At 34.8% G+C, this 26515-nt stretch overlaps 2 protein-coding genes and 1 long non-coding RNA gene across 3 annotated transcripts in view; 2 read left to right on the forward strand and 1 right to left on the reverse strand.

The window, feature by feature from the left end:
- Positions 1-5743, forward strand: part of LOC150035117 (uncharacterized) — a 39160-nt gene extending 33417 nt beyond the window's left edge. The window contains exon 4 of the long non-coding RNA XR_016530877.1: positions 5484-5743. This is a non-coding gene — a long non-coding RNA (uncharacterized LOC150035117). The remainder of the gene's footprint in view (positions 1-5483) is intronic.
- A 604-nt stretch (positions 5744-6347) lies between these two features.
- Positions 6348-7009, forward strand: LOC120081805 (17.8 kDa class I heat shock protein-like). Its single transcript, XM_039036974.2, has one exon. It carries the CDS (start codon positions 6490-6492, stop codon positions 6928-6930), a length of 441 nt encoding a protein of 146 aa, XP_038892902.1. The 5' UTR covers positions 6348-6489; the 3' UTR covers positions 6931-7009.
- Positions 7010-7226: 217 nt separating this feature from the next.
- On the reverse strand, positions 7227-7878 carry LOC120081804 (18.1 kDa class I heat shock protein-like). The gene has a single exon (XM_039036973.2). The coding sequence runs from the start codon at positions 7876-7878 to the stop codon at positions 7399-7401; it is 480 nt and encodes a 159-aa protein (XP_038892901.1). The 3' UTR covers positions 7227-7398.
- Between the last annotated feature and the right edge of the window lie 18637 nt (positions 7879-26515).

The raw sequence follows: 26515 nt of genomic DNA on the forward strand, positions 1-26515 counted from the left end.
TCAGTTGAAAGTTGTTCCAAATATGGATTTGTCTATCACACTGTATTGTGATAACAGCGGGGCTGTAACAAATTCAAAGGAGCCTCGAAGTCATCGTCGGGGTAAGCACATCGAACGAAAATATCACCTAATCAGTGAGATTGTGCATCGCGCTGATGTGATAGTCACGAAGATCGTATCGGAGCACAACGTTGTTGATCCCTTTACAAAGGCCCTCACGGCTAAAGTGTTCGAGGGTCATCTAGATAGTCTAGGTCTGCAAGACACGCGACATCTTTTCTAAGGCAAGTGGGAGATGATACTGAGGTATGCCCTAGTTTATTGTATATTTTACATTTTTATATTGTACTGTACATTAGTCTCCCGAGTCATTAGGACAAGTGGGAGATTGTTGGGATTGGTATCCTAATTCTCTCAAAGTTTCGTTGTTTTGTAAAGGTACACATTGTTTGATGAATAAAATAAATGTTATTTAATTCTGGCCTTTATTCATATCCAATAAACAAAGCTCCTTGGTTATCTTATGTGAACTTAAGCATGTATATGTGATATACAAGTGGATCATGCCTTAAGTGATAACCTAAATAGGTCTGTAGTATAAGGATTAAGGTGGGATACCTGATCCTGGTGACACTACGGATACGACCCGCTTTGTAGAGGTTTGCAAGTGTTGTGTTGTAAACTACTATAGATGGTAAATCCTAACGTGCAAGTAGGGGTGTCCTATACAAAGAGTTTGTATAAGAGTTGGACCACGAGATGACTATACTGTGTATATAATGCCGTTGATACTAGAGACTTACATCTCACCTTAACGACCATAGGTGACACGACCTCAATCCTAAGTGTTTTAGGAACTCCTGCCTTTGAGGGCGGTCATTTGATTAGTATGGGTGAGAGTGGCCAGATTGCCAATTCAACATGTCTACCATTTTGGGGACTTGTCTAATCTTGGAGCTGGGAACTCAATCCACAAGATGGAATTCACTTCTTTTCCGAAGCAGGGATAAGTAGAGAGATTGCTCCCTTAAGGGTTGATTGGGCTTGAATATAGTGGCCAAAGCCTCTATTTGGAAGAGAAGACTCAGTCATAGTAGGACTATGACTTATGTTCATTAGAAGAATCAGTGGTACTTAAGAAGTTAAATGTAACTACAGGGGCATAACGGTTATTTGCCTAGCTGTACTTACGAGCGATCTGTGAAGGGTTGTCGCACTTCTGATTGGTTAAGATTGACACATAATACATCTTTGGTAAAGAGAGCTCAGCTGTCGGTCTTTAGTGGAGTGCCTGGCAGTTAACAGATGGTGGATCCCGTGACTAAAGAGTTTAGTCAGTTATTCACGTACCGTTAGAGCTTTGAGCTACGAGTCTATAAGGTCCCTTTGGTAGCTCAATGGATTCAGTTGAGGATCAGTTCTTGGTATTGATTTGAAGTGTTCAAATTGACAAGAGGTATTTTGATTATATATGATATAATTGGTATGATGTATGAGATACATCTAGTGGAGGATTAATGTAAATGAGATTTACATTAAGCACCATGAAATAGAAAAAGAACTATAGTTTATATGTTTCATGAGATGAAATATTACAATTATAGGTTATAAATATAGTATGATAAATTGGTTATCAATTATATTTATAATAATATTAATTATTGGATAATTAATTCTTTTTCTCTAATAACCAATTGAGTGGGAGGTTATTGGTGGTTCATGGTAACAATGAGATAAAAGGAAAATTGTTTTCCTAATTTTAGGAAGGTTTTTAAAAAAAGTTGAAAAATTGGAAGCTTTCCTACGCCTTTAGCCACTCGAATTTTCGATATTCCTTTGAGTTTTTTTCTCTCGCAAAAAAAAAAAAAAAATTCACGGAGCTTGTCAAGTAAATACAGATTTATTAAGCGACAGCTTGAGCGAAGTAAACGATCGTGTAGTGTTTTGTAAGCGACAGACATTAAGCTAAACGATCGCTTAGCTTTTGCTAGACGATCGCTTAGATTTAGCTATGATTGGGCATCGACCTATTCGATAGGTTTCTGTCTTCTCCCACTTGCCCAATCCTGTACACGATTGTTCATTCCTGCTTCGTCTACCTTATTCCAAGTCCACACAGAGCCCACCCTTTGGATTCTCACACCGATAATACCAAGGTGACCTTCTTGGTAGTGTCTTACTCAACTCGACATCGTCGAGGTTCTGTGGCGGTCGTTCGTGTTGCTAGGGAGTTCGTGACCAAGGCAATCACGAAGTTCGAGTGCGAAGTGTTCGTGCAGTGTTGTGGTCGTGTTGCTCGAGCGTTCGAGTGTTTGTGAGCAAGGAGCGTGGAGACAAGTCAACAAACGTTCGTAGCATTCTCCTTGTTTATTTAATTGTTTATGCTGTAATTTCTGTATTGATTGCATAACTGTATGTTTGTTTATGACTGTAATTTGTAATGTTCATTCATGATTGTAATTTGGAATGATCTATTTTCCACTGCTCATGAAAATCTCAGATTCGATTTCCTTCATCTAGCCGGTGGCACAATAGTTCTTCTAGGTCTGTCTCTTCCTAATGGATAGTTGTTTAAGTCTCCATGTGTCTCAACTTGCTCACTTAACACATGCTCACTGGTTTCAGCAGTCTCATCACCTTCTAACTCTAGATTTTGAGAGGAAGTAGAAGCTTCATGATCATTTTGAGGCTCCACCTCAAATCTTATGCTACTTGTCTTGGTCATAGAAGTAGTTAGTTGTTCAGACATCATAAACATCTCATTTTCTTTGAAAACCACATCTCTACTATTCACACACCTCTTTTCAACTGGATGCCACAACCTATAACCCTTTACTCCTGATGTAAAGCCTAAGAACATGCATTTTACAGCCCTAGGTTTTAGATTCCCTTGGCTTTGATGCATATAGCCTACACAACCAAACACTTGCAAGTGTTCCAGCTTAGGTGGTTGACCTGTCCACCTCTCTTCAGGAGTTTTCAGCTCTATGGATTGATGTGGGCATCTATTAAGAGTGTATATTGTGTAGGAGACAACTTCAGCCTAATATTTTTCAGGCAATAAGGCATTGGACAGCTGGCATCTAACTCTTTCCAGTAATGTTCTATTCAATCTTTCAATACTCCATTTTGTTGAGATGTGTATCTCACGGTTCTATGCCTTACTATTCCATGCTCCCTGCAAAACAAGTTGAACTCTTCTCCATAAAACTCTAAACCGTTATCAGTTCTTAAATGTTTAATTTGTTTAGAGGTATGCTTTTCAATCAAGGTCTTCCATTCTTTGAATCTACTAAAAACTTCATCTTTTGATTTCTCTTCCTTGACTAATCATCTAAAAATTAAAGAAAGTACCTTGCTCCACTTAGAGATAAAGAGTGAGCTGGTCCCCACAAGTCTGAATGCACATATTCTAGGATTTTTTTTGAAGTGTGTTCTCCTTTGGGGAACCCTTGTCTTGTTGCTTTGCCTAATATGCAATGTTCATACAATTTAAGGCTATCTTTAACACCCCTTGGAAGAATCCCTTGTTTAGAGAGCACTTGCAACCCTCTCACACTGATATGAGAAAGCCTTTTGTGCCATAACTCATCTTCTGTGGGTTCTTCATCAGTTGCCAACAATGCCGAGTGTGCCATTTGCACATCTTTGATGACATATAAACCATTCAACTTGGTTGCCACCAAAACTACTTTGGAGTCCTTAATTATTTCAAAGGTGCCTCCCACACCTCTATCCTCACAGCCTATGGCATCAAACATCCCCAAATATAGGAGATTTCTCTTCAAAGTAGGAACATGCCTCACGTTCCTAATCAATTTCACTGAATCATTCTGCATTTTCAAGGACACTGACTCTATTCCAACAACTTTACAGGTGTTATTATTTCCCATATAGATCAGCCTACCATCCCATTTCTTGTAGGTACAAAACAATCCCTTGGATGGTGTCATATGGACTGAGCAGTTAGAATCTAACACCCAATTCTTAGTCTCCATAGTATTCTGGTCTCCATCTTCTTCAGTAGCAGCCAACGCATCTGAATAGACAAGGGAATTCTCCCCTACAATAGCCTCGGTCTGTTTTCCACCTTTGTTCTATTGGTTCAGTTTCCTCTTCAAGGCATAGCAGTCCTTTTTCATGGGCCTCATTTTGTGACAAAAATGGAACTTTATTTGTGACTTATCACCATTGTTATGTTTTCCCTTCCCGTTGTTCTTGTTCTTCCCCTTTGAGAACAAGCCTTCACCTCCTTGTCGATCCTTCTTACTCATTTGCAACTCAAGTTCTCTGATTCTCACAACTGATATGATTGCTTCTGGGGTTATTCTTTCTCTACCATACTTCATGGCCGTCTTCACATCTTTGAAAGATTTTAGTAGAGAGTTTAATAATATGAAAGACTCATCCTCTTCCCCAATATTGCCTCCCATTGATCTGAATTCCAAAGATAGTCTCTTAAACTCATTCAGATTATCCATGAGGGACTTTGCTGCATTCATCTTGTAGGTGAAGAATCTTTCCCTCAAGAAAGCTTTATTGGGCAGGTCTTTGTTGAGATATACCTTATTTAGTTTATTCCAGAGAGCATAGGCAGTAGGCTGGTCTACAATTTGCGTCAAAACACTGTCTGTGACATTTAAGACAATGGTTCCATATGTGTTTACCTCAATTGTCTCTTTCTCTGGCTCAGTAAGTGTTTCAGGGTACTTTGCAGGATCCGTAATGGCCAGTAGAGCCTTATGCTATCCCAAGAATGCTTTAATCTTTACTTTCCATAGTTCAAAGTCTATCTTACCATCAAACTTCTCAATTTCATATCTAATAGTTGTTATTCTTGATCTTCAAGATTGACTATTCTTAATCAAGAATTCAAATTTTGGATCTGTCTTGAACTGTTCACTGAGCTCTGATATTATTTGTTGTCCCAGATGACTATGATCTTCACGTTCACAATCACAAAACACTCAGATTTAATGGTCAATAACAATTCAAGAGTCAAAAGAGGTAATATGCAGAGGCTTGAAAATCTTCTATCGTTTGCCAAATGTCGGCTCAATCGTGTAAATGAAGCTCCAAGAATTAAATGATAGTTCAATTATGTAAACAATAGGATGAAGTGCTAGACGATCATGTAAACGACAGTTGACTGGAGCTAGACGATCGTGTAGACGACAGTTGAAGAGCTAAACAATCATATAGACGATTGGACGTGGAGCTAAATAATTAAATACACGATGTGATAGGAACTACACGATCATGTAAGCAATACTTTAGTAAATGCTAAATGATCATAGAGTTAGAAAAAAAGACATAGAAGTTTAAGTGATTCGGTCAAAGGCCTACGTCCACTGTGCAAATCGGGAGGTTCTCTTTTATTACTTCTTCTTCAAAGTTATTACAGAACGAATGCTTTGCTCTCTCGTTTTCTTATTCTCTCTTATTCTTACATTATCTCACATTTGTTTTCTTTTTATATGCAGGCACAATGGTCAACGGTGAAGCTCTAGTGGTTACAACACATAACAGAAACATGTCAACAACGGTTCAACTGCCTGCTACGTTGTTTTTCTTGATTTCGAGTCTTTCTGTAACATCATCTAAATGTCGATTCAAATTATTTATCCATAAACTCTAGTATGTTTTTATGGTAGAACATAGAACACACCCATCCTATAGGTGACACCAACTATTGATAAAAAAAAATGGTAAAAAAAAACTCACATGATCTTCACGTACCACTAACGGTGAATTTATAGTTTAAGAAAGAGATGACTAGGAATTAGGAAATTGGAGATAAGCGCGATCCAAGGATGATGCGACCTAAAAAAGAGAAAAAGTTGCACAACAATGTGGTGCTTACAATAGGTACTTCAATAGACCTACGAAAGAGAAAGAGTTGCATACTAATATAGTGCTTACCACAGGTATTACGATGTTTATGTTATTGTCTAATAAACATAAGGAGCTAGCCTTTTTTTCTTTGGTAAGGGAGATCAACTTTAAAGATGTACAAATCAACTTTTAAATTTTGTATATAATATACTCTAATTTTTTAATTTTATGTCTAATAAATTCTTAAAAAAATCATCTATAAATCAAAATGTAAATTCGAAATTTATGTCTAATGTAACTCCAAAACTTACCATTCTGTATATGGTAGAATCGTGAAATAATTTAAGAAATATTAAACCTAGAGAATGAGCATGCAAGTATGGAAATCCAATGACTGAACAGGCTCAAACTTCAAAAACTAAATTTGAAATTTATCTAAAAATGGATATTTATCTCCAAGAAAACGAACCCTACTATATTGTCCATCACACATTTAGGGACAATGACGGTAGCCATTAGCCAAAACAATAAGGACAAAAACCCCAGAAAATTAAAAGAACAGCAGCAGCCGAATACATCCCATTTCATTTCATTTAATTTCCACCAAATTTCCTCCAAAGCAGAGTGTGAAGAAGGACGTTTAGAGTGAAAACCATGTCACTGATTCGGCGGATGACTGGCGGACGGCGGCGGAGCAACGTGTACTACGATCCCTTCTCATTGGAGGATTGGAACCCATATGAAGAAACGGGCTCTGCTTTCATGGACACTCGAATCGACTGGAAAGAGACGCCAAATGCTCACATCTTCAAGGCGGATCTTCCCGGAATGAAAAAAGGAGAAGTGAAAATGGAGGTTAAAGAGGGCAGAATTCTGGAGTTGAGTGGGGAGAGAAGAAAGGAGGCAGAGGAGGAGAGCGAAAAGTGGTACAGAGTTGAGCGGCGGAGTGGGAAGTTCTTAAGGAGATTCCGGTTGCCGGAGAATGTGAAAGTGGAGGACGTAAATACGAGCATGGAGGATGGAGTTTTGACGGTGACTCTGCCCAAAATTGAAGACATGAAGCCTGAAATCAAGTCCATTGCAATCTCTGGATAGATATGTTAAAATCATGTTCTTTTCCATTATGTATGAACGTAATTGTTTGAATAAATTCTATTTCGTGGATCGTTTGAAATTTGTGCGTATTGTTAACTACCTAATTTTAAAACATCTCATAAAGAGTAAAACTTCAGATTTTTGTATCTAATGTACTGATATTATACTGAATTTTGTATTTAGTATCTTCAAATATCTTACTAATTTACTTTAATCCTTAGTCCTAATTTATTCAATTAGCAAAAATCTTTAGTGTGTATGCTCAAATTCATATGTAACGTATAACTTCCCAAAACTTAAGAAACAACTTTAGATTATATTTATTCTCATAAAATACAGCCAAAGACTTTCCATTATACAAAGTTATAAACATTGTAGAACACACCATCAAAACTCATTCTTCCACAATTTATTTAACAAACATAGGAAGAACGCAGAACACAGAGCTCAGAAGGACCCATGTGATGCCTAGCCGGAGATGTCAATTGTCTTGATTTCTGGCTTCTTCTCTTCCATTTTGGGCACTGTCACCGTCAGCACTCCGTTCTCCATGTTGGCCTTCACCTCCTCAACTTTAGCATTCTCCGGCAGCCTAAATCTCCTCATGAACTTTCCACTGCTTCGTTCGACTCTATGCCATTTGTCGTTCTTCTCCTCTTGCTCTTTGCTTCTCTCCCCACTGATTTGCAGCACTCTGCCTTCTTCCACTTCAACTTTGACTTCTTCCTTTTTGATACCGGGGAGATCGGCCTTGAAGATGTGGGCTTCTGGGGTTTCTTTCCAGTCGATGCGAGTGTTGGCAAAGGCAGAGGTTTCACGAGCAGAGGATGGGATGTTGGCCAGAGAGGATGAAAATGGGAAGCCTTCAAATGGATCCCAAATGTCTAAAGAGAAGGGATCGAAGACGTTGCTCCGGCGGCCACCAAAAATGCTTGGAATCAGAGCCATGGTGGTTGAATTTGGAATAGATTTGATCGCAAGAGAGGTGTAAAATTGGGACCTTTTGTGTTTGATGCTTTCCAGATGACGATCCACCGCTGGGTTTGAGGGGATTTAAATAGGAAGTAACAGAAGGTGGGAGTGGTTTCGTGGGTTTTCTAGTATCTTCCTTTTGCTTCTCAACTTCTATTTCTTTATCGATTTGGACCGTCTGGGCAGAGTACTTGAGGCCCATTTGATCTCGGCATTGTGTTCTATCATATTTTAATTACTTTACTTTCCATTTATTTAATTTAGTTCCTAAAAAATAAAAATAATATTTTTCAGATAAAAATGAAACCATATGAATATATTTTCAAATTTATAAATAGAAAACTTATGCATACCATTTTTCTCTAAAACAATATACCTAATAGTGATTCAATAAGACTTGGATAATTGTTTTAAATAATAAAATTGATTACAATATTTATAAATATATCAAAATATTTCTATCTATCACTAATAAATAATGATATTGTGTTATATTTATAAATAAGTTAATTCATTTTCTTATATCGATAAATAGCTCTAAAGATTTAATAAAAGTATAGAGATTAAATTTGAACATAAAAATAGAGAAACTCAAATTATAAGGTCTAAAATGATAATTTTAACATATATTGTTTTTTAGGAAATTTATGTTATGGATAATTTTGGATCAAAGAGATTAAATAAAAAATAGGAAGAAAACAAGACTGAAGACAAGATGAGACGAGCAAAGAATAACAAAAGAGATTGAGCCATGAGAAAAAGGAAATTGGCTTCTGCCCAACCTTCACCTCGACCTCAACCTTGAAGCCAAGGAGCCAAATTTGTCTTTGGAGTCTAGCATGTCCATGATAATTTCAGTAAATACACATAATTTATGAAGGAATCAGGATCAACCTTAGGTCAAATACTACTATAAATATATTGTTATAATTCCTAAAGTAACTAGAACTTGAGATCCACTCTTCCACTCGGACAAATTAACTATTGCTCTTGTGAAGATCCTATGCGTTGTATCCTACCAAAAATCTAGCATGACTCAATTGACATATGAGTGTGTTAAAAATCACGAAGTCTAGTCCAAATTTTCTACCCTCAATTATAATAAAAAAATTTGTTTTACCATGTCCAGATTTTGGTCATGACATTCCCACAAAATCAATAAAACATTTAAATAATAAAAATTAAAAAAAAACGCACGTGTTTTAAATGTTCTATTTTAAATTTGTAACTAAAAAAATACATCCCACCCCCAATAGGTTTGAATATTTGTATTATATCCTAGTTGGAATCCTAGTTTAAAATTTTGGTCGAAATTTCAAGATTTCGATCAACTCAAAATTTCGATATGGGGGGAAGTCGAATCGATTTTTTCCCATTCTTGCAATTTTGACAAAAATTTTGAGAAATCTCGAAATTTGGATTTTTCTTAAGCAATTAAGCTCAATAAAAGTTTTTTTTTAAAAGGTTTATAGTGATAAATGAGTGTCACATCTGCTGTAAAATATAACAAAATTTTCATTCGTTTTTTCTACTTTTCTCTTCAGCTTTCAAGTTCCACTATTTGGTTGTTAATTTGTGTTTTCTCTTTCATGGTTATTATGTTGGACCATTGATGCTACGCCATCTGGCATTTTATGTGTTAATAAATAGCGCTACACGACGAGCTATATCCTGTGTGGAAGGCCGATCGTTTTAATACATTTCTTCTATCGTTTATTCTCTCTACTTATCGTGTAGCTAATTGTCTCTATCGTCTACATCCTATCGTGTACTCTCCATCATATACACTCTCTACCCCATCGTGTAGCATCTTCCTCATCACCTACACGCTTAACCCAATCGTGCAGTCTCCTACCCTATCGTCTACACTCTCACCTCTATCGTGTAGATGCTTGCCCTTGTCATTTAAATATTTGTCAACAATCGTTTAGATACTTGACAACGATCGTTTAGTCTTTGACAACGATCGTTTAGCTTTTGCTATCTTTTACATGGTATCAGAGCTCTAAAGCATCCTACCCCTCTTCATGGCATCGAGCTCGGGAACATCTAAAGAAAACTCCACCTTACCAGTGACATCAAACCCAGGTATCCACTCAACTGTTCTACCTCCAACCATTATATCTATATATTCTCCGTCGTTTACCCTACCTGCTACTCAACGTGCCTCTTCCCTTGCTCGAATTCCATTCTCCCCTCCTTCCTTTCATCTACATCTAATACTCCGATTTATCTTCACTCTGTTCTTTACACACCTTCAATAACTTGAAATCTAATTAGCCTCGGTCGTTTATGTTATGATAATAATGCTTACATTGAGTTTATCCATGACTCCTTTGTTATGAAGGACCTTCAAACCAAGAGTCCACTCCTCCGGGGCATACTTGATCGTGGCCTATACAAGCTCTCAATCACTCCATCTGCTACACGATCATTCAATTCCTCCCCTCATCCAACTGTCTTCATCTCAGCACTCACAGACTTTTCTTTGTGGCACCGTCGTTTAGGAAACCCCTCCCCTCTAGCAATTCAATCTGTTTTGTCAAAATGCAAATTGAAGTACAAAAATAATACTGAAGTATCAGTTTGTGAACACTGTCAAATGGCCAAAAGCCATCGTTTACCTTTTCAATCTTCTAATTCTCATCCACCCTCTCCCTTTTATATAGTGTATGTAGATGTATGGGGTCCTTCCCCTATCAATTCAGGAAATGGAGATAGATATTTCTTGTTATTTATCGATGCTTTCTCTCGTTTTACTTAGATATATACAATGACAGCAAAGTCTGAAGTTCTCCCATGTTTTCTTAAATTTCAAGCAATGATTTCAAACCAGTTTTCTACTACCATTAAATCAATCCAAACTGATGGAGGAGGGGGAGTTCAAAGCTCTCTCACCTATACTAGACAAAATTGGCATAATCCATCGTTTATCTTGTCCTTACAAACCTCAACAAAACGACACTGTCGAGAGAAAGAACGGGCATGTCATTGAAGTCGATCTAGCCATGCTTGCCCACTTCTCTATTCCATATAGCTTCTGGACTTTTTGCCTTCCACACCGCCATCTACCTTATCAACTGGCTACCTACACCTCTCCTTGCAAACAAATCCCCCTATGAAACCTTATACTCTAAACCTCATAGTTACCAACTTCTTAAAGTATTCAGCTGCACCTGTTTTCCATTCCTTCGGCCGTTCAATGACAATAAACTTCAATATAGGTTTCATCTGTGTGTATTCTTGGGCTACTCTTCCTTGCACAAAGGATATCTTTGTCTCCATCGCACAACATGCCGCATTTATATCTCCCGACATGTCATTTTCAATGAAACTACCTTCCTTTTCCTTGATAATTCTCCATCAATCTCTTCTCCTTCACACTCTTCTTCTCCAGTCCTTTCCATTCCCATTCCAATCAGTCCTTCCCCCTTACATCAGGTCATTGCCAATTCCCAAGGCAACTATGTTCATCACCATCATTCCCCCTACCCCTCAACCCACACCTGGTAGTACTCCCCGTCTTCCCCAATCACCTGAATCATCAACCAATCCACCAGCTCCTATTATTTCCTCTCTCTCACCACCACCCACCTCCTGCTTCCCCACACCTCAGAACCACCACCATCCCTACCCCTCACAACCAATAACCACCCCATGATTACACGGTTAAAGATGGGCATTTTTAAACAAAGGCTTGGCTGTCCGAGGTTACTGACTTGGATAAAACAGAACCACGATCCTACAAGGAAGCCCTTCTTCATCCAAGATGGAAGCAAGCAATGCTTAAGGAATATGAAGCCCTCATAAGAAATAATACATGGTCTCTCACACCTCTACCTCAAGATCGCGAGGTAAATGGCAGCAAATGGGTGTTCAGACTCAAACAAACTCCATCAAGTAAGATTGCTCGTTTGGTTGCTCAAGGTTTCAACCAAGACTATGGCATCGATTACTTTGAGACCTTCAGTCCAGTTGTCAAGCCTACTACCATTCGAATTTTTCTATTAATTGCTTTGTTTCATAACTGGATCATTCGGCAACTTGGCGTACACAATGCCTTCCTCAATGGCGACTTATCTGAGGAAGTATACATCAAACAACCACTTGGTTTCATAAGTGACCAACACCCTGATCATGTGTTACTTCTGCACAAGGCATTGTATGGCCTCAAGCAAAGTCCCCATGCATGGTTCTCGAAGCTCAGTAACTGTCTGATTCAATGGGGCTTCTCCAATGCGAAATATGATACATCTATGTTCATTTTTCGTAACTCACATACTTTAATTATCTTTCTCATTTATGTTGATGGCATTATTGTAACTGGCAATAGCTATGCAACCATTCAACATTTCATTACTTGTTTAAACATTCAGTTTGCACTTAAAGATCTAGGTGATCTATCCTTTTTCCTAGGTATTCAAGTGGCTCGCTCATCAGATCACTTACATTTGTCTCAGTCCAAGTACATTCATAGTCTACTTGAACGTGTACAACTCACTGACTGCAAGCCAATTCACTCTCCAATGGCTGTTGACGCCTTGTTGTCCCTCACTGATGGACAATCACTGGACAACCCCTCTGAATACAGAAGCTTAGTTGGTGCCCTCCAATATTGTACGCTGACCAGACCAGACATCAGCTTCAGTGTCAATAAGCTATGTCAGTTCATGCATGCCCCAACAACTTCACACCTTCAAGCAGCCAAATGCCTCCTTCTGTACCTCAAAGGCACGACCAATCATGGTATTCTTCTAACCAAGTCCCCTATTTTGGCCTTAACTTGCTATACAGATGCTGAATGGGCTAGCTGCCTGGATGACAAACGAAGCACAAGTGGATTCTGTGTCTTTCTTGGTTCCAGCCTTATCTCATGGAGTTCATCTAAGTAAAAGTTTGTCTCTCGATCCAGTGCCGAATCAGAATATCGAGGTTTGTCCAATGTTGTTGATGAGGTACTATGGATTCAATCAGTTCTCACTGAAATTGGTGTCAATCGCATCTCCACCCCTCTGCTGCTCTGTGACAACCTCAGTGCCACATACATGGCCGCCAATCCTGTGCTTCACAACTGCACAAAACATCTTGAGATTGATCTTCACTTCCTCAGAGAAAAGGTTGCTTCTAAACAACTTTCAGTCAAATTCCTCCCCTCTGAGGACCAGCTGGCCGACATCATGACAAAAGCCTTACCAAGTCTTCACTTTCTCAGTTTAAAGACCAAACTTACAGTCACGGCAGCTCCTCGTTCGCTTGCAGGGGGATGATAAATGAGTGTCACATCTGCGGTAAAATATAACAAATTTTCCATTCATTTTTTCTGCTTTTCTCTTCAGCTTTCAGGTTCCACTATTTGGTTGTTAATTTGTGTTTTCTCTTTCATGGTAGTTATGTTGGACCATTGATGCTACGCCATGTGGCATTTTTTATGTTAATAAATAGCGCTACACGATGAGTTATATCCTGTCTTGAAGGCCGATCGTTTTAATACATTTCTTCTATCGTTTATTCTCTCTACTTATCGTGTAGCTAATTGTCTTTATCGTCTACTCTTCATCATGTACACTCTCTACCCCATCGTGTAGCGTTTTCTTCATGCAGTCTTCATCATGTACATGCTCAACCCAATTGTGCAGTCTCCTACCCTATCGTCTACACACTCACCTCTATCGTGTAGACACTTGCCCTTGTCGTTTAAATATTTGTCAACGATTGTTTAGATACTTGACAACGATCATTTAGTCTTCTGACCACGATCGTTTAGCCTTCACTTCTCAACAACCGTTTAGTCTTTGACAACGATCGTTTAGCCTTTGCTTCTCTCTATCTTTTACATATAGACTTATCTTGATTATATGAATTGCATAATTTCACACATCAATGTATAATTTCACTACAAAATTGAATTTTTGTAAGTTTTGTTTTTTTATCATCCAAAGCTTTCATTTCCAAGAAACCAAATTGGGGAAAAATAATAACATATATATATTTTTAACTTCATTCAAACATTTTCCCATTGAATTTTCACATCATTTCACCTCAAAATTGAATTGATGTAAGTTTTGTTTTTTTTACCATCCAAAGCTTTCATTTTCAAGAAACAAAAATTGATAAAAAAAAAAAAAAAAATTGAATTGATGTAAGTTTTGTTTTTTTTACCATCCAAAGCTTTCATTTTCAAGAAACAAAAATTGATAAAAAAAAAAATAATAATAATAACATATATTTACTTTTAACTTCATTCAAACCTTTTTCCATTAAATTTTCACATCATTTCATTTCAAAATTGGATTGATGTAAGTTTTATTTTTTTACTATCCAAAGTTTTCATTTCTAAGAAAACAAAATTGATAAAAAAATATATATTATTGAAGATTTGTTGATTGTCTTTATATTTTTCTTAAGGCGGTTTCTAGGGGTTTTCACAGTTGTCTCAAATGAAGTGTTAACATCTCCTCAAATAAATCATATTTCTGCAGAATATTTTTCTTTCCTAATCTGAAATTTATGTATGAAGTATTTTTATTTCCTAATCTGGGAAATCTCAATAGAAGTATATTAATCGATATTTTTCTTTTTTATGGTAGATCTTATCTTGACAAAAAGGAAAATATTTTTCTGGAAATTCTTTCCTTATTTAGCCCCACTTTTAGAAGAAGAATTCTGACCCTGCTTTTGTAATTTGAGGAAGACGTTTCTTGTTCTATAGTCGAACTGTGCAACATTTTGTTTTTTCTCTTTGCTCACTATATTCTATTGTGCAAGTTCTTCATCCTTAAGTGCAATACGTTAAAGATAATCATAACCTTAGGGGGAGCCTAAATCATTACAGTCAAGAAGGAATTCTCACGATCTTAGAGAGAGCCTAAGCCATTACTACTGAGAATGAGTTCTCCATCATAGGGGATCCTAGGATTCATTAGTGAAGGGAGTTCATTCATTTATAGGAAAGATAACAACGTTGAGAGGAGTCTCACACACTGCCAGAAGCCAAAGTGTGCGACACTAATATTATCAAACTTAGGAAGAGCCTAAGTTTATTTGAGAGAGAATCTCACATCTAGAGAAGCCTAGATGATCATTGAGTCACTGTAGTAGTCGTGTATTACAGATAAATACTATTTGGTATGAGTTTTATATGCTTGTGTTTGGGGTGCAGAGTTGAGTTTATATGTCTGGATATCTAATTCAGTTTTTTTAACTTTAAATAATATGCTTTTATGATTACTATTTTTGTTTTGAAAACTTTTTTATTCAATAATTCTATCATCTTTGTTTGAATAAAATATGGATTGTAATTTTTTTCTTTTAATTTTTAAAAATTTTCCTTCTTTCTTTCTTTTTACTGGCAATGAACAAAAACTAACTTGTTACATTTCTTGTAGAAATATGGTTAAATAAAATGAGAAACTAAAGAGAAATCAAAACTTTTGATTCCAGCTAATTTGTCTCCATAAATTTCATTATCATCTTCTTCTTTTTCTTCTTCTTGTTGTTGCTCTATATTTTTACTGTGTCATGAATTTTTTCTAATTAAATCTCCCACATCATGTTAACAGCCAATGAAATGTCATCATATTTTTTTCAACAATTTCAATTTCAATTTCTCTAAATTTAGAGGATCATCAGAGAATAAATCTCTATTTTTCACTAACTCTTGCCAGAAAATGTTCCTGGTTTTTTTTTTTTTTTCCATTTTATGGTTTTTTTTTTTGTTATATGTTACATACTTTTCAACTATATATATTCTTTTCATCTAAATATTTTTAATACTCATTTGATATGAATTCAATTAAATAAAAATAACTTTTTACAAATTTTTACGTATAAGTATTGCACTTAATGTAGACAAAACAATATTTTTTTTATATAATCAACAAACCTACTAAATATTTTGATAGTCATCAGTTTTATAGTAGTCGAAAATGGTTGTCGAAGTTGATTATCGAAGATCATTTTCGTTGGAGTTTGTAGTCAGAGGTGATTATTGGAGCCCGAAGTTGGTCGCATGAAGGTGGTATTGCAGTTGGTTGTCGAAGCTTGTCATCGGAGGTGATTTTCGATTCCAGGAGCTGGTCGGGCAAAATTTGATCATTGAAATAATTTTCGTCGGAGATTGTAATTGGAGGTGGGTATCGGAGCCCAAGGTTAGTCGCATGAAGGTAGTATTAGAGTTGGTTGTCAAAGTTTGTCATCGTAGGTGGTTGTCGAAGTCCCAATTTGGTCATCAAAGTTGCTCACTCAAAGTTGGTCATCGAAGGTAATTTTCATTGAAGTCTATAGTCGGAGGTGGTTGTCAGAGCCTACGAAGGTTATTGTCGGAGTTGGTCATCGGAGTTTGTTGTCGAGCCAATTGGTTGTCGGAGTTGGTAGGGTAAAAGTGGCCATCGGAGTTGGTCACCGGAGGTGGTTGTCGGATGCCAGAATTGGTTGCAGAGTTGGTCGCCAAAGCTATCAAAGGAGATGATTGTCGGAGCCCAGATTTCGTCGTCAAAATTTTCATTGGAGGTGGTTGTTAGAGCCTGGAGTTGGTCACTTGAGTTGTCATCAGAGGTGGTTGTCAGAGTCTGGAATTAGTTCCCAGAGTATGAAAGTCATCGATGGGTAGAGCCATTGAAAACATTGGAAGAAGGGAGAGTTGAGGGTGCATTGATGAATTCTTTCAATTTTTTTTTCTCGTTCCTATTCTTCTTTTTAAGAAAAAGGTGACTTACTAAATAAGGGATTATTTCATTTCCGATAGTCATTTATTTAATAGGTGGATAGGCGTATATGCTGGATCAGAATCATGGGGAGTATTGCCTGATCATTTATACAAACTTAAAGCCCCAATTCGTATAAATGAGTTGGTAAAATATAACAACTCAACTTCACCAATATTTAAAGTTGGTGAACCAAACAATGAGTTGGTATATTATACCAACGCAATTCATATTGGTAAATCGAACGACCTCTTAAGTTTAAATTGTTACACTTCTGAAAGTACAAATTTTAAATGGATATAATTATGAGTTTAAAGTTTAGAGTGATACCGAACTATAAATTGATATTTCTAAGAATTTTAAGACAGTTTTAACAAATTTTTATACTCATTAGTCTTTTTTTAAGCAAACAAAGGGGTTAATTAGATTTGTAGGGTTAATTTTTATTTTAATTAGGTAAAAAGGGTACTTTTGAACTTATTTAGGTAAATGGGGTTATTTTTTTGTCCTTATCTGAATGCGTCTCTTCTGGAATATTTTATTATTTTTCTTCCGGACTTGAATGTGTCTCTTGAAGAGACACATTCATTAAAAAAAAAAATTAAGAATGAGAGACACATTCATAAATAATAATAATAAAAATTAAGAATAGAGACGCATACAGTTTCGGTTAAAAAATGTATTTTTTATTTTTTATTTTATTTCTTTTAACAACCCTAAAATCAACCATTTCATTACTTGTTTTTTACAGTTATTAATATTCCATTTGTTTAATTATAAATCATTGTTATCTAAAATCAACTATCTCACTAATCTCGTTTTTTTTTTATTATTTTAATAGTAATAATACTAATTTTTTAATAGTATAAACAATAATGTTACTTTGAGATTAAGAAATTTCTATGATTGATTTGATATACTCAATATTAATTTTAATAGTATTCGATTAATTTAATTTCAAATCATTGTTTTTGTTTAAAGTTGTTAGAAATTTATGCAAAAATATAGATATTAACTTTCAACTATAATAAATAATATTCAAGGTTTTTTAGGATGTGTTGTAGATTGCAAGTGCATCTTGGTGTTTGAATTTCATTAATAAATTTAATTATATGTAAAATTTTCTTTATTCTTGACTAGAAGAAGATCCTCTATTACGCCTAGATCAATCATGTTGAGTCACATAGTATCCACGATCGTCACGACCTCTTACACTTGATGGTTGGCTTTCCTCTTAGTGTATACCCTCACCACGGTGTCGATATGTCACATACTGGTCATGGACATGTGAAGTTTGTCCTTCTTCCATACTTTGTGTACTGAGAGTTGTTGGAAAAAATTCAAATGTTGAGGGAGAGGGCATCATGGAAGTATGTGTAAAATGATCGAGTGGGATTGTTGGATATTCATTCCGAATATTAGGCCGAATAGGAACATCCTGATGTCTTGTTGGATCACCTTATTCTTCCATTGGAACGCCACCATCAAAATATCGCACTCGATATATAGAGGTGAGTCTATGCAAGGCCCTTTTAGCATATATCAAATTTGGAAGCTCGGCCTGAAAAAGAATTGAATAATAAGTTAATGACTTTAAAATTTATTTTGGTATGTAATGAAGAAATAAAATCAAACAATCCTAGTAAACAATAAACTCATACCAATAAGTGATAGGATGCTCCTGCTTTCGTTATGTATCGCCTGCTCACAGTAGAATACCATTCAATATATCCAGGCCCAGTATCTACACTGTTATTAATAAGAGGTCCATTAACAACCAAACTTTAACGATTTTCCCAAATTGAAATTTGAGGAGCCAAATCTGCAATCCAATTTCGCTCATGCATGCCCCTTAAATCGTGTGAATGGAGTTGTGCGTCTGTATTGCAAGGTTGAGGAATTTGTTGCAACATCCCAAATTGATGCATCACACGATCTGGGTGATGCCACTCCACAATGAAAAAGAATATGAGTGGACATCTGGATGTCCATATCTCATTACCATCGAGACAATATTGCAGCAATAGTTGGATGAGATGATTGTACAATATCTTTGTCTATAATTGCACCCTTGCATAGTTGCCTATATAACCATGCAAGACATCTAGCCCCCCAACTGTATGTCCCGACAACATCAAAATCTACTAAAAGAGGAGGATACATTAGCATTCTGTTGTTGGATTTGTTGGGAAATACCAATCCTCCAATCAACATGAGAATATATGCTCGAGCATATCATTGAAGTTCCTCTTCATCTACATTATCTGGTAGATGGGCAAAGTTGTTGAATTGATCATCTAACCATGGCAGGCTAAGACAACCTCCCTTAAGAACGACGTCATTCGTGGTTACGCCTAAAAGAAGGGCACAAAGTTGTTTCTAGTCATATTTTAGGACCCAATCAATGGACTTCCATTAATCGGGAGTCCAAATTGGATAGTAACATCTTGAAGTGTAATCGTACACTCTCCATGCAACATGTGGAAAGTGTGTGTCTCCTACCACCATCGTTCCACTAATGCCATTATCAGATGTCAGTCTAATTGTATAAATTTGATACAGGAGACTCCGTAGAATCCTGCAGCTCGTTGATAATTCAATTTACGAGGGTTTGGGTCCTATTGCCTTCGAATAACAGCCTCTCGTCGTTGACAATGCATAGCATCAATATGTTTGTCTTCCCAAACAACTTCAGATCTATGGTTGCGTTGTAAGTACAAAACCGAGTCGTTGTATGGCCATGTGGTAACATCCTCGTCCATCTGATCCCATAAAAATAATATTAAATTTTGTTGGGATTGGTGTCCTAAATCTTCTGATAGTCTCGTAATTTGTAAACATTCTATAAACACATTGTTATTAATAAAATAAGTATTATTTTATAAGCTTTTACTCAATCTAATAAACTAAGATCTATGGTTATTTTATGAAACTTAAGCATGTATGTGGAGACACACAAGTGGATCATGCCTTAAGTAATAACCTAAATGGTCTATAATAGATGGATAAAGGAGGGATACCTTATCCTGGTGACACTACGGATGTGATCCGCTTTGTAGATGTTACAAGTGTTGTAAAGTGCTACAAATGGTCTGATTCTAACCATTCAGTGGAGACATGCGAGCGGGGGTATCCTATACAAATATTTTGTATAAGACCGGACCACAAAATGATTAATCTCTTTCTATAACATTGTTGATAATTGAAACTTACATTTCACTAGAATGACCATAGGTGACATGACCTTAATCCTGAGTGAGTTGGGAACTTCTGCTCATGAGAGCAGTCCTTTGATTTGTATGGGTGAGAGTGGCTAGATTTCCAACTCAACAAGCCTATCATTTTAGGGATTCGTCTGATTGGGAAGCTGGAAAATCAGCTACACAAGACAGAATTCACATCTTCCCCGAAGCTAGGGCAAGTAGATAAATTGCTCCCTTAGGGGCTGATTCTGGGTCTTAAACATAGTGGTCACACCCTCTCTTGAGAAGAGAGGACTCAGTCATAGTAGAACTATGACTTATTGTTCATTAGATGAATCAATGGTACTTAAGGAGTTAGATATAACTACATGGGCAAAACGGTAAGTTGGCCTAGTTGTACTTACGAGCGATTTGTGAAGAGTCATCACACTATTGATTGGTTGTATGGACACAAAAATATATCCGTAGTGCGAAGAGTGCAATTATCGGTCTTTAGTGGAGTGCCCGACAGTTAACGGAAGGTGGATCTCGTGATTAAAGAGTTTAGTCAGTTATTCATATATCATTGTAGCTTCAAGCTACAGATCTATAAGGTCCCCTTGGTAGCTCAATGGGTTCAAGTTGAAAACCAGATTTTGGGTTAGTTTGAAGTGTTCGAATTAACAAGAGGAAATTTGATTATATATGATATAATTAAATTGATTCAATTATATGTGATATAATTAATATGATGTATTTGATACATTATTAATTGGAGGAATTAATATAAATGTGATTTATATTAAATGCCATAAAAGAGAAAAGAAATTATGGTTTATGTGTTTCATATGATGAAATTTTGAAACTATAGATTATAAATATAATATGATAAGTTAGTTATTATATTTATTTACAATATATTGATTCTATGATAATTAATTATTCTTTTTCTTTAATAACCGACTTGAGTGGGTGGTTTTGCACGATTTATGGTAACTATGAGATAAAAAGGAAAATGGTTTTCCAAAAATTAGAGGATGATTTATTATTATATCGTTTCACAAAAAGAAAAATGATCGAGTAAAAGAGTTTTACTAAACGATAGTATGTCACAACCTAAACGATCAAGTATCGAGTTTATTATACAATAGTTACTCGTAGCTACATGATTGAGTAGCAAGTCTATACGATAGGCTTCTTCTTCTATACAATCGAGTATCAAGTCTATACGATAGACTTTCTTCCTCTATCGCAGATTCGATCGTTTACCTCATTCGTTCCTCTATCCAAAGTCATACAGAGCCCACAACTCCTGGATTCTCACACCGAGAATACCAAGGTAACTATTGTGGTGGTGTTCTTGTTCCGTTTGAGAGTCGAGGATCGAGTTGCACTCGATAGTGATCGGGGATTCTTCAGTTTGTGCTGTTGGTTGTTCTAATCGTTGCGTTCAAGTTCTTCTTTGGACGCGTTGCTGATTGATCGAGGGAATACTAGAAGAAGGAGTTCTTCAAAGGTATTATATACTCAATCCTTTGTGTTTAATTAAAGAATCATGCTTGTAATTTATCATTTATGCATAATCTCTTCCGTTAGATTGTAGTTTTTGTGTTCTTTCTTAATGGACTTTGGAATGATTCACTTCCGCTCATTGGTTCTCTATTTAGAGTTCCTTCAAATTTAACTTAAATATTTACTAAAAATCAATGTGATTACAATCAATAAATACAATGTCAATTAATAAGGAATACATCCTTCATTGTTACCAGTTACAAAAAATGTTACAAGAACGAGTCAATAAATAAATAAGTAAAAGAAGTTACAATCAATAAGGACAATTACAAATAAATAACTTAGTAGCATCACGAGCTCGATTGGGACAATTCTGTCTATTATGCCCTTATTGTTTGCAAATTGTGCATCATGTTTTGTAACGTTCCCTCCAATCCATTTCATTTTGCATGCGAGAAGTACACGGTCTGCCAACTTTTCTAACTCATGATTTGTCTGGATAAATAATGGGAAAGTTAGGATTAGACCAACATTTTTTATCAGGGATGGGCTCGAATTGGGGTGAATAACAAGCCAGATAAATGGGAATTTTGTAATAGTCTTCAATGTAGTAAAGGTAGTCTAACCCAATGGTCTTACACGCAGCCATAGCGTGAGAATATGTGATTCCATAACTCTTCCACTTATTGCATGTGCATATTCTTTCACTTAATTTTATTCGGTGTGTGGTTCCACCCTTTAGTATTATTGGGTTGATTGAGGTGGTGACGTCACATAACCCTGTTCGATGGTCAAATATGTTAACGGAATGTTTAGTTGCAACCCATTGTTCCAAGTTATTTCTTTACCGCATACCTATGACAAATATGACAATTACTTAGAATACCTCTACAGTTAGTATAAAAACGTGGATAACTAAGATGTGAATAATTTACCTTATGGTACTCTCCTGATTCAAGAGCAATCTCTATTTCTACATGACGAGCAGCGAAATAAGCAATAGTTCGATAGAATGTTGCTTGGACTAGTGCAGTGATGGGTAACTTTCTGGCTCCTTTCAGAACAAAATTTGTACTTTTGGTCACATTTGTGGTTAACCATCCATAACGATGACCACCATCATGTGACTATGTCCACTGCTTAGGATCTATGAAAGTAAAATATCGAAAGCAATTAGGGTTTGCTGTTTGAAGTTCAGCAATACAGTCATTAAACTTTTGAACTTGAAATTTTGATCTTGCACTATACATCAAACTCTTCAATAGACTATTTTTACACTTGTCGTTAAAATTACTCTCCACATGGCGCAAGCAGAATCTGTGGTGTACTCCTACCCAATCGTTGTTAGGGTTTCTAACGGTATATATATAATGCCTTTGTGTCTATCTGAAATTAGACACATTCCCTCCCTTCCATGCGCCACATGATCCCATAAATTTCTCAAAAACCAGCCCCATGAATCAACACTTTCCTCTGGTACAATAGCATATGCAATTGGATAGACGTGACCATTTACATCGACTGAGGTAGCTATCAATAATGATCCTTCATACTTTCCATACAAATGGGTTCCAACAGTTTGAAGTAGCGGCCTGCAATGCTTGAAACCCTCAATAACCGGTCCAAACAACCAAAATACACTTTGAACATGACAATCCTTTCATTGATCCACCTCATTTAGCCTCCAATGGATAACTATATCGGGGTTTGTGATTTGTAAGATATTCATCCATCTAGGCAACAAATTTTACGATTCGATTCAAACTTCGAATATTTTTGCAATTGCTTTTCTTCTTCCGTCCCACACTTTCCAGTAACTAACGGAATAACCATACTTTTTCAAGATAATATCTTGTAATGTTTTGACATCATCTGACATATATATATATTTAACTATGCTGCTTACCTGAGACGCAATTAGATTTGAGTCCGATTGATTATGATCATGACTTAATCTTGCACACACACAGGAATAAGGGCTATTATACTAGGTAATTTCAAATTTACCGTGTTTTTTATGGCAGACAGTGCGAAGTCTCCACGTGCACCCATTGCCATATCTTTTACACCTAACATCCCATATTGTTTTCTTCGACTTAATGACTTCAAAATTTTGATGTTGAATGATGGAATAGCTTTTCACTACATTTCTTAAATCCAATTTGGAATTGAATATCATCCCCTTAAACAATGAATCATACCCCATATTACTTTCTTCCTCCGTTGTCAAATCGAGTACAATGTTCATGTCATTCAGGTTTATCTCAGTAAAAGTTTCAGGGACTTCATGGATGCCATAAAATTGACCAGGTAGTTGATTTAAATTGATATCATCATCGTCTATTTCAACTTCTTCGTCGTTTGTGGCAATAGTTGGATCACAATGCTCATCCTCCACATTATGACTTTCCAACTCAATAGTAGTTTCAACTTCTTTTCTCGTTGAGGTTGGACTTGGGACACTGGGTTGGGGATATATACAGTTCAACTCTATTTTGAGGGTATGGAGCGTTGCTCATCATGAACTGTATATCAGCTTCACTTCGTAATGAGATAGAGATATAGAAAATAGATCCCGCTACATAACTACCATATCTAAATATTACCTCTACCCCCATCTCTATTTATTGATAATGCATCACATAATCCATCGATTAATGTGTTGAAGTCAACTTGACGATGCATGTTTATACGAAGAGATGGTTGACTATCATATTCTATCCCGCTTGGCAAAATTCAACAATGTCCATTGTAGTTTGCTCAATGCAATTTGATATTTATCATAATATATGTAAGTATATATTAGGCCAACTATATTAAAAAAAATTACACTCAAAATGAAATTTTAATTTGACCATTTAAAACATTTAATAAGTTTTCATTTCTTTTGTTTAATTAGGCCAACTATATTAAAAAAAATATTTAATTTTTTGGTTGTATTCGTTTCAAACAATGGGTTGAAAATGGAAAGTAATAATATAAAAAATAGGTACAAAACCATAATAAACAAATAGGTACAAAATCATGATAAATAAGTATGAGTTATTCCTTTTTTATAAAAGGAATGTTTTTTTTAAAAATAATATCTAACTTCACACAAAATAATAATTAAAAAATGAGAACAAAATCATGATAAATAAGTATGTGTTATTCCTATTTTTACAAAGGAATGTTTTTTTAAAACAATAAAGGAATGTTTTTTAAAATAATATCCACCTTCAAACAAAATAATAATAAAAAATGGGTACAAAATCATGATAAATATTGTTACTAAAGACATGCATCATCATTTGATCATAAATCAATGATAAATATTCTTTTATATTGACATGAATCTTTGTTTTTTAATCATCATAAAGTTTACAATATTAAGGTGAATAATCCAAAATAAATTGACTAGATAAATGGTAAACATAACAATAACAACAATAATACTAACATTAACGTTCAATATTCAATAATCAATACATCATTCCAAATAATAGTAATTAACTATATACATAACCTTTGAATGACTTGATTGTAGAGTTTTTCTCATAAATAAAAGCCACTGTAAACAAAATAAAAAAAAAATCAGTACAAAATTATGGACATTTTACATTTTTGTTTCATTTGAGAAATAAAACGTCTAACTAACCGACTATAAAATAAATTCTCCAATTAATCCACTATAAAATAAATTCTTCAATTAATCCACTATAAAATAAAATGTCAATGTTTCTCCAGTTAATCTACTATAAAATAAAGAAATAATATACATTATTAAAAAAAATTTAACATAAAAATATACACCAATACCACTATTAACTTTATATTCTTATTTAAATACCTCTCTTTAGATTTCATTTTCATTCTTTAATTCTTTTTATAAAAAAGGTATATCATTGGTTTTAGTTTTTTTTTTTGTTTTCTCCACAAAATAAAGTAATATCATCATTTTTTCCATTAGGAACATATTCTTAATTTTATATTTAAAACTACTAATAAATTTTAAAATTTTGGCAAAATGAAAAAAGATGTTTGATTATGCTTCTAATTGCAAACCTTTTTTTTTTTTTTTTTTTTTTACGTGTAACAGATATAGATAGGTATTTAATGTGAAAGATAGATTTTTAGATAACATTAGATTTTTTCTTTAAACGTGAATTAAAGATAAATTTTAATTTTTAAAAATTTGAATTAGTTTATTTTTACTAAAAGTAAAGAGAAAATGCGATTTTTTTTTCTTGTAAAAAAATATCTCAGTTTATATGTGATGCTAAAAGATATGGAAAATGTGAATTTTTTTAAAATTTTTTTTTCTCTTACGTATGATGCTAAAAAATAAGAGAAAAAGAAATTATTAATGATTTAAAATGTAAAATTTTGTTGAATGTGTCTTTCAAAGCTAAGTATTTCAATATGGACAAAAATAATGCCCTATTTATCTAAATAGTTTTAAAAGTGTCTTTTTATCTAATTATCTTTATAAAGTACCTTATTTTTCTAATTAACTCGTTAGTACATTTGATTTTGAATTTATTAGGTCATTGACTTAGTGAATATTTTAAAAAATCTAGAATCATTTAGAAGTCTAATAACCTATTTTTAATAGTTAACCCGAACATATTTAACACAATGCCAATCACATGTAATTCTTCCTTATGAAAACTATGAAATTAAACCAATATAAAAAAAATTATGAGAATCAATACAAAAGAAATTAACCCACTACAAAAAAAAATATATCAACTTATTAAAAGAAAAATATTGTACTTCACCAAGAAAATAAAAAACTTTGAATGATGGTTTGTAGAACTTTTCTTTAATATAATATCCACTGTAAACAAAATAAACATTAAAAAAATCAGTAAAGATTATTAAAAACTTAATTTTTTTTGTTAAATAACAAAAATATATAAACTTACTAAATAAAATATTGCACTGAAACAAATTAATAATATGAAGGTGGACTTAAAAATATAAAGACCGACTTGACAACTCTACTTTTTCTAACCCACCTAATGTATCTATTGAACAGATGCATTTAGACATTTTTTTTTAATGAATTGAAAAAAATAATATAATATTTCAAAATCAAGAGATACATTCGGATGAGGACAAAAAAAATAACCCCATTTACCTAACTAAGTTTAAAAGTATCCTTTTTACCTAATTAAAATAAAAATTAATCCTATAAACCTAATTAACTCGAGAAAAAAAGAAATTGAGTTTTTA

Source organism: Benincasa hispida, chromosome 7 (assembly GCF_027475165.1).
Source record: "Benincasa hispida cultivar pf3 chromosome 7, pf3_genome.v1.1, whole genome shotgun sequence".
Classification (NCBI taxonomy): Eukaryota; Viridiplantae; Streptophyta; class Magnoliopsida; order Cucurbitales; family Cucurbitaceae; genus Benincasa; species Benincasa hispida.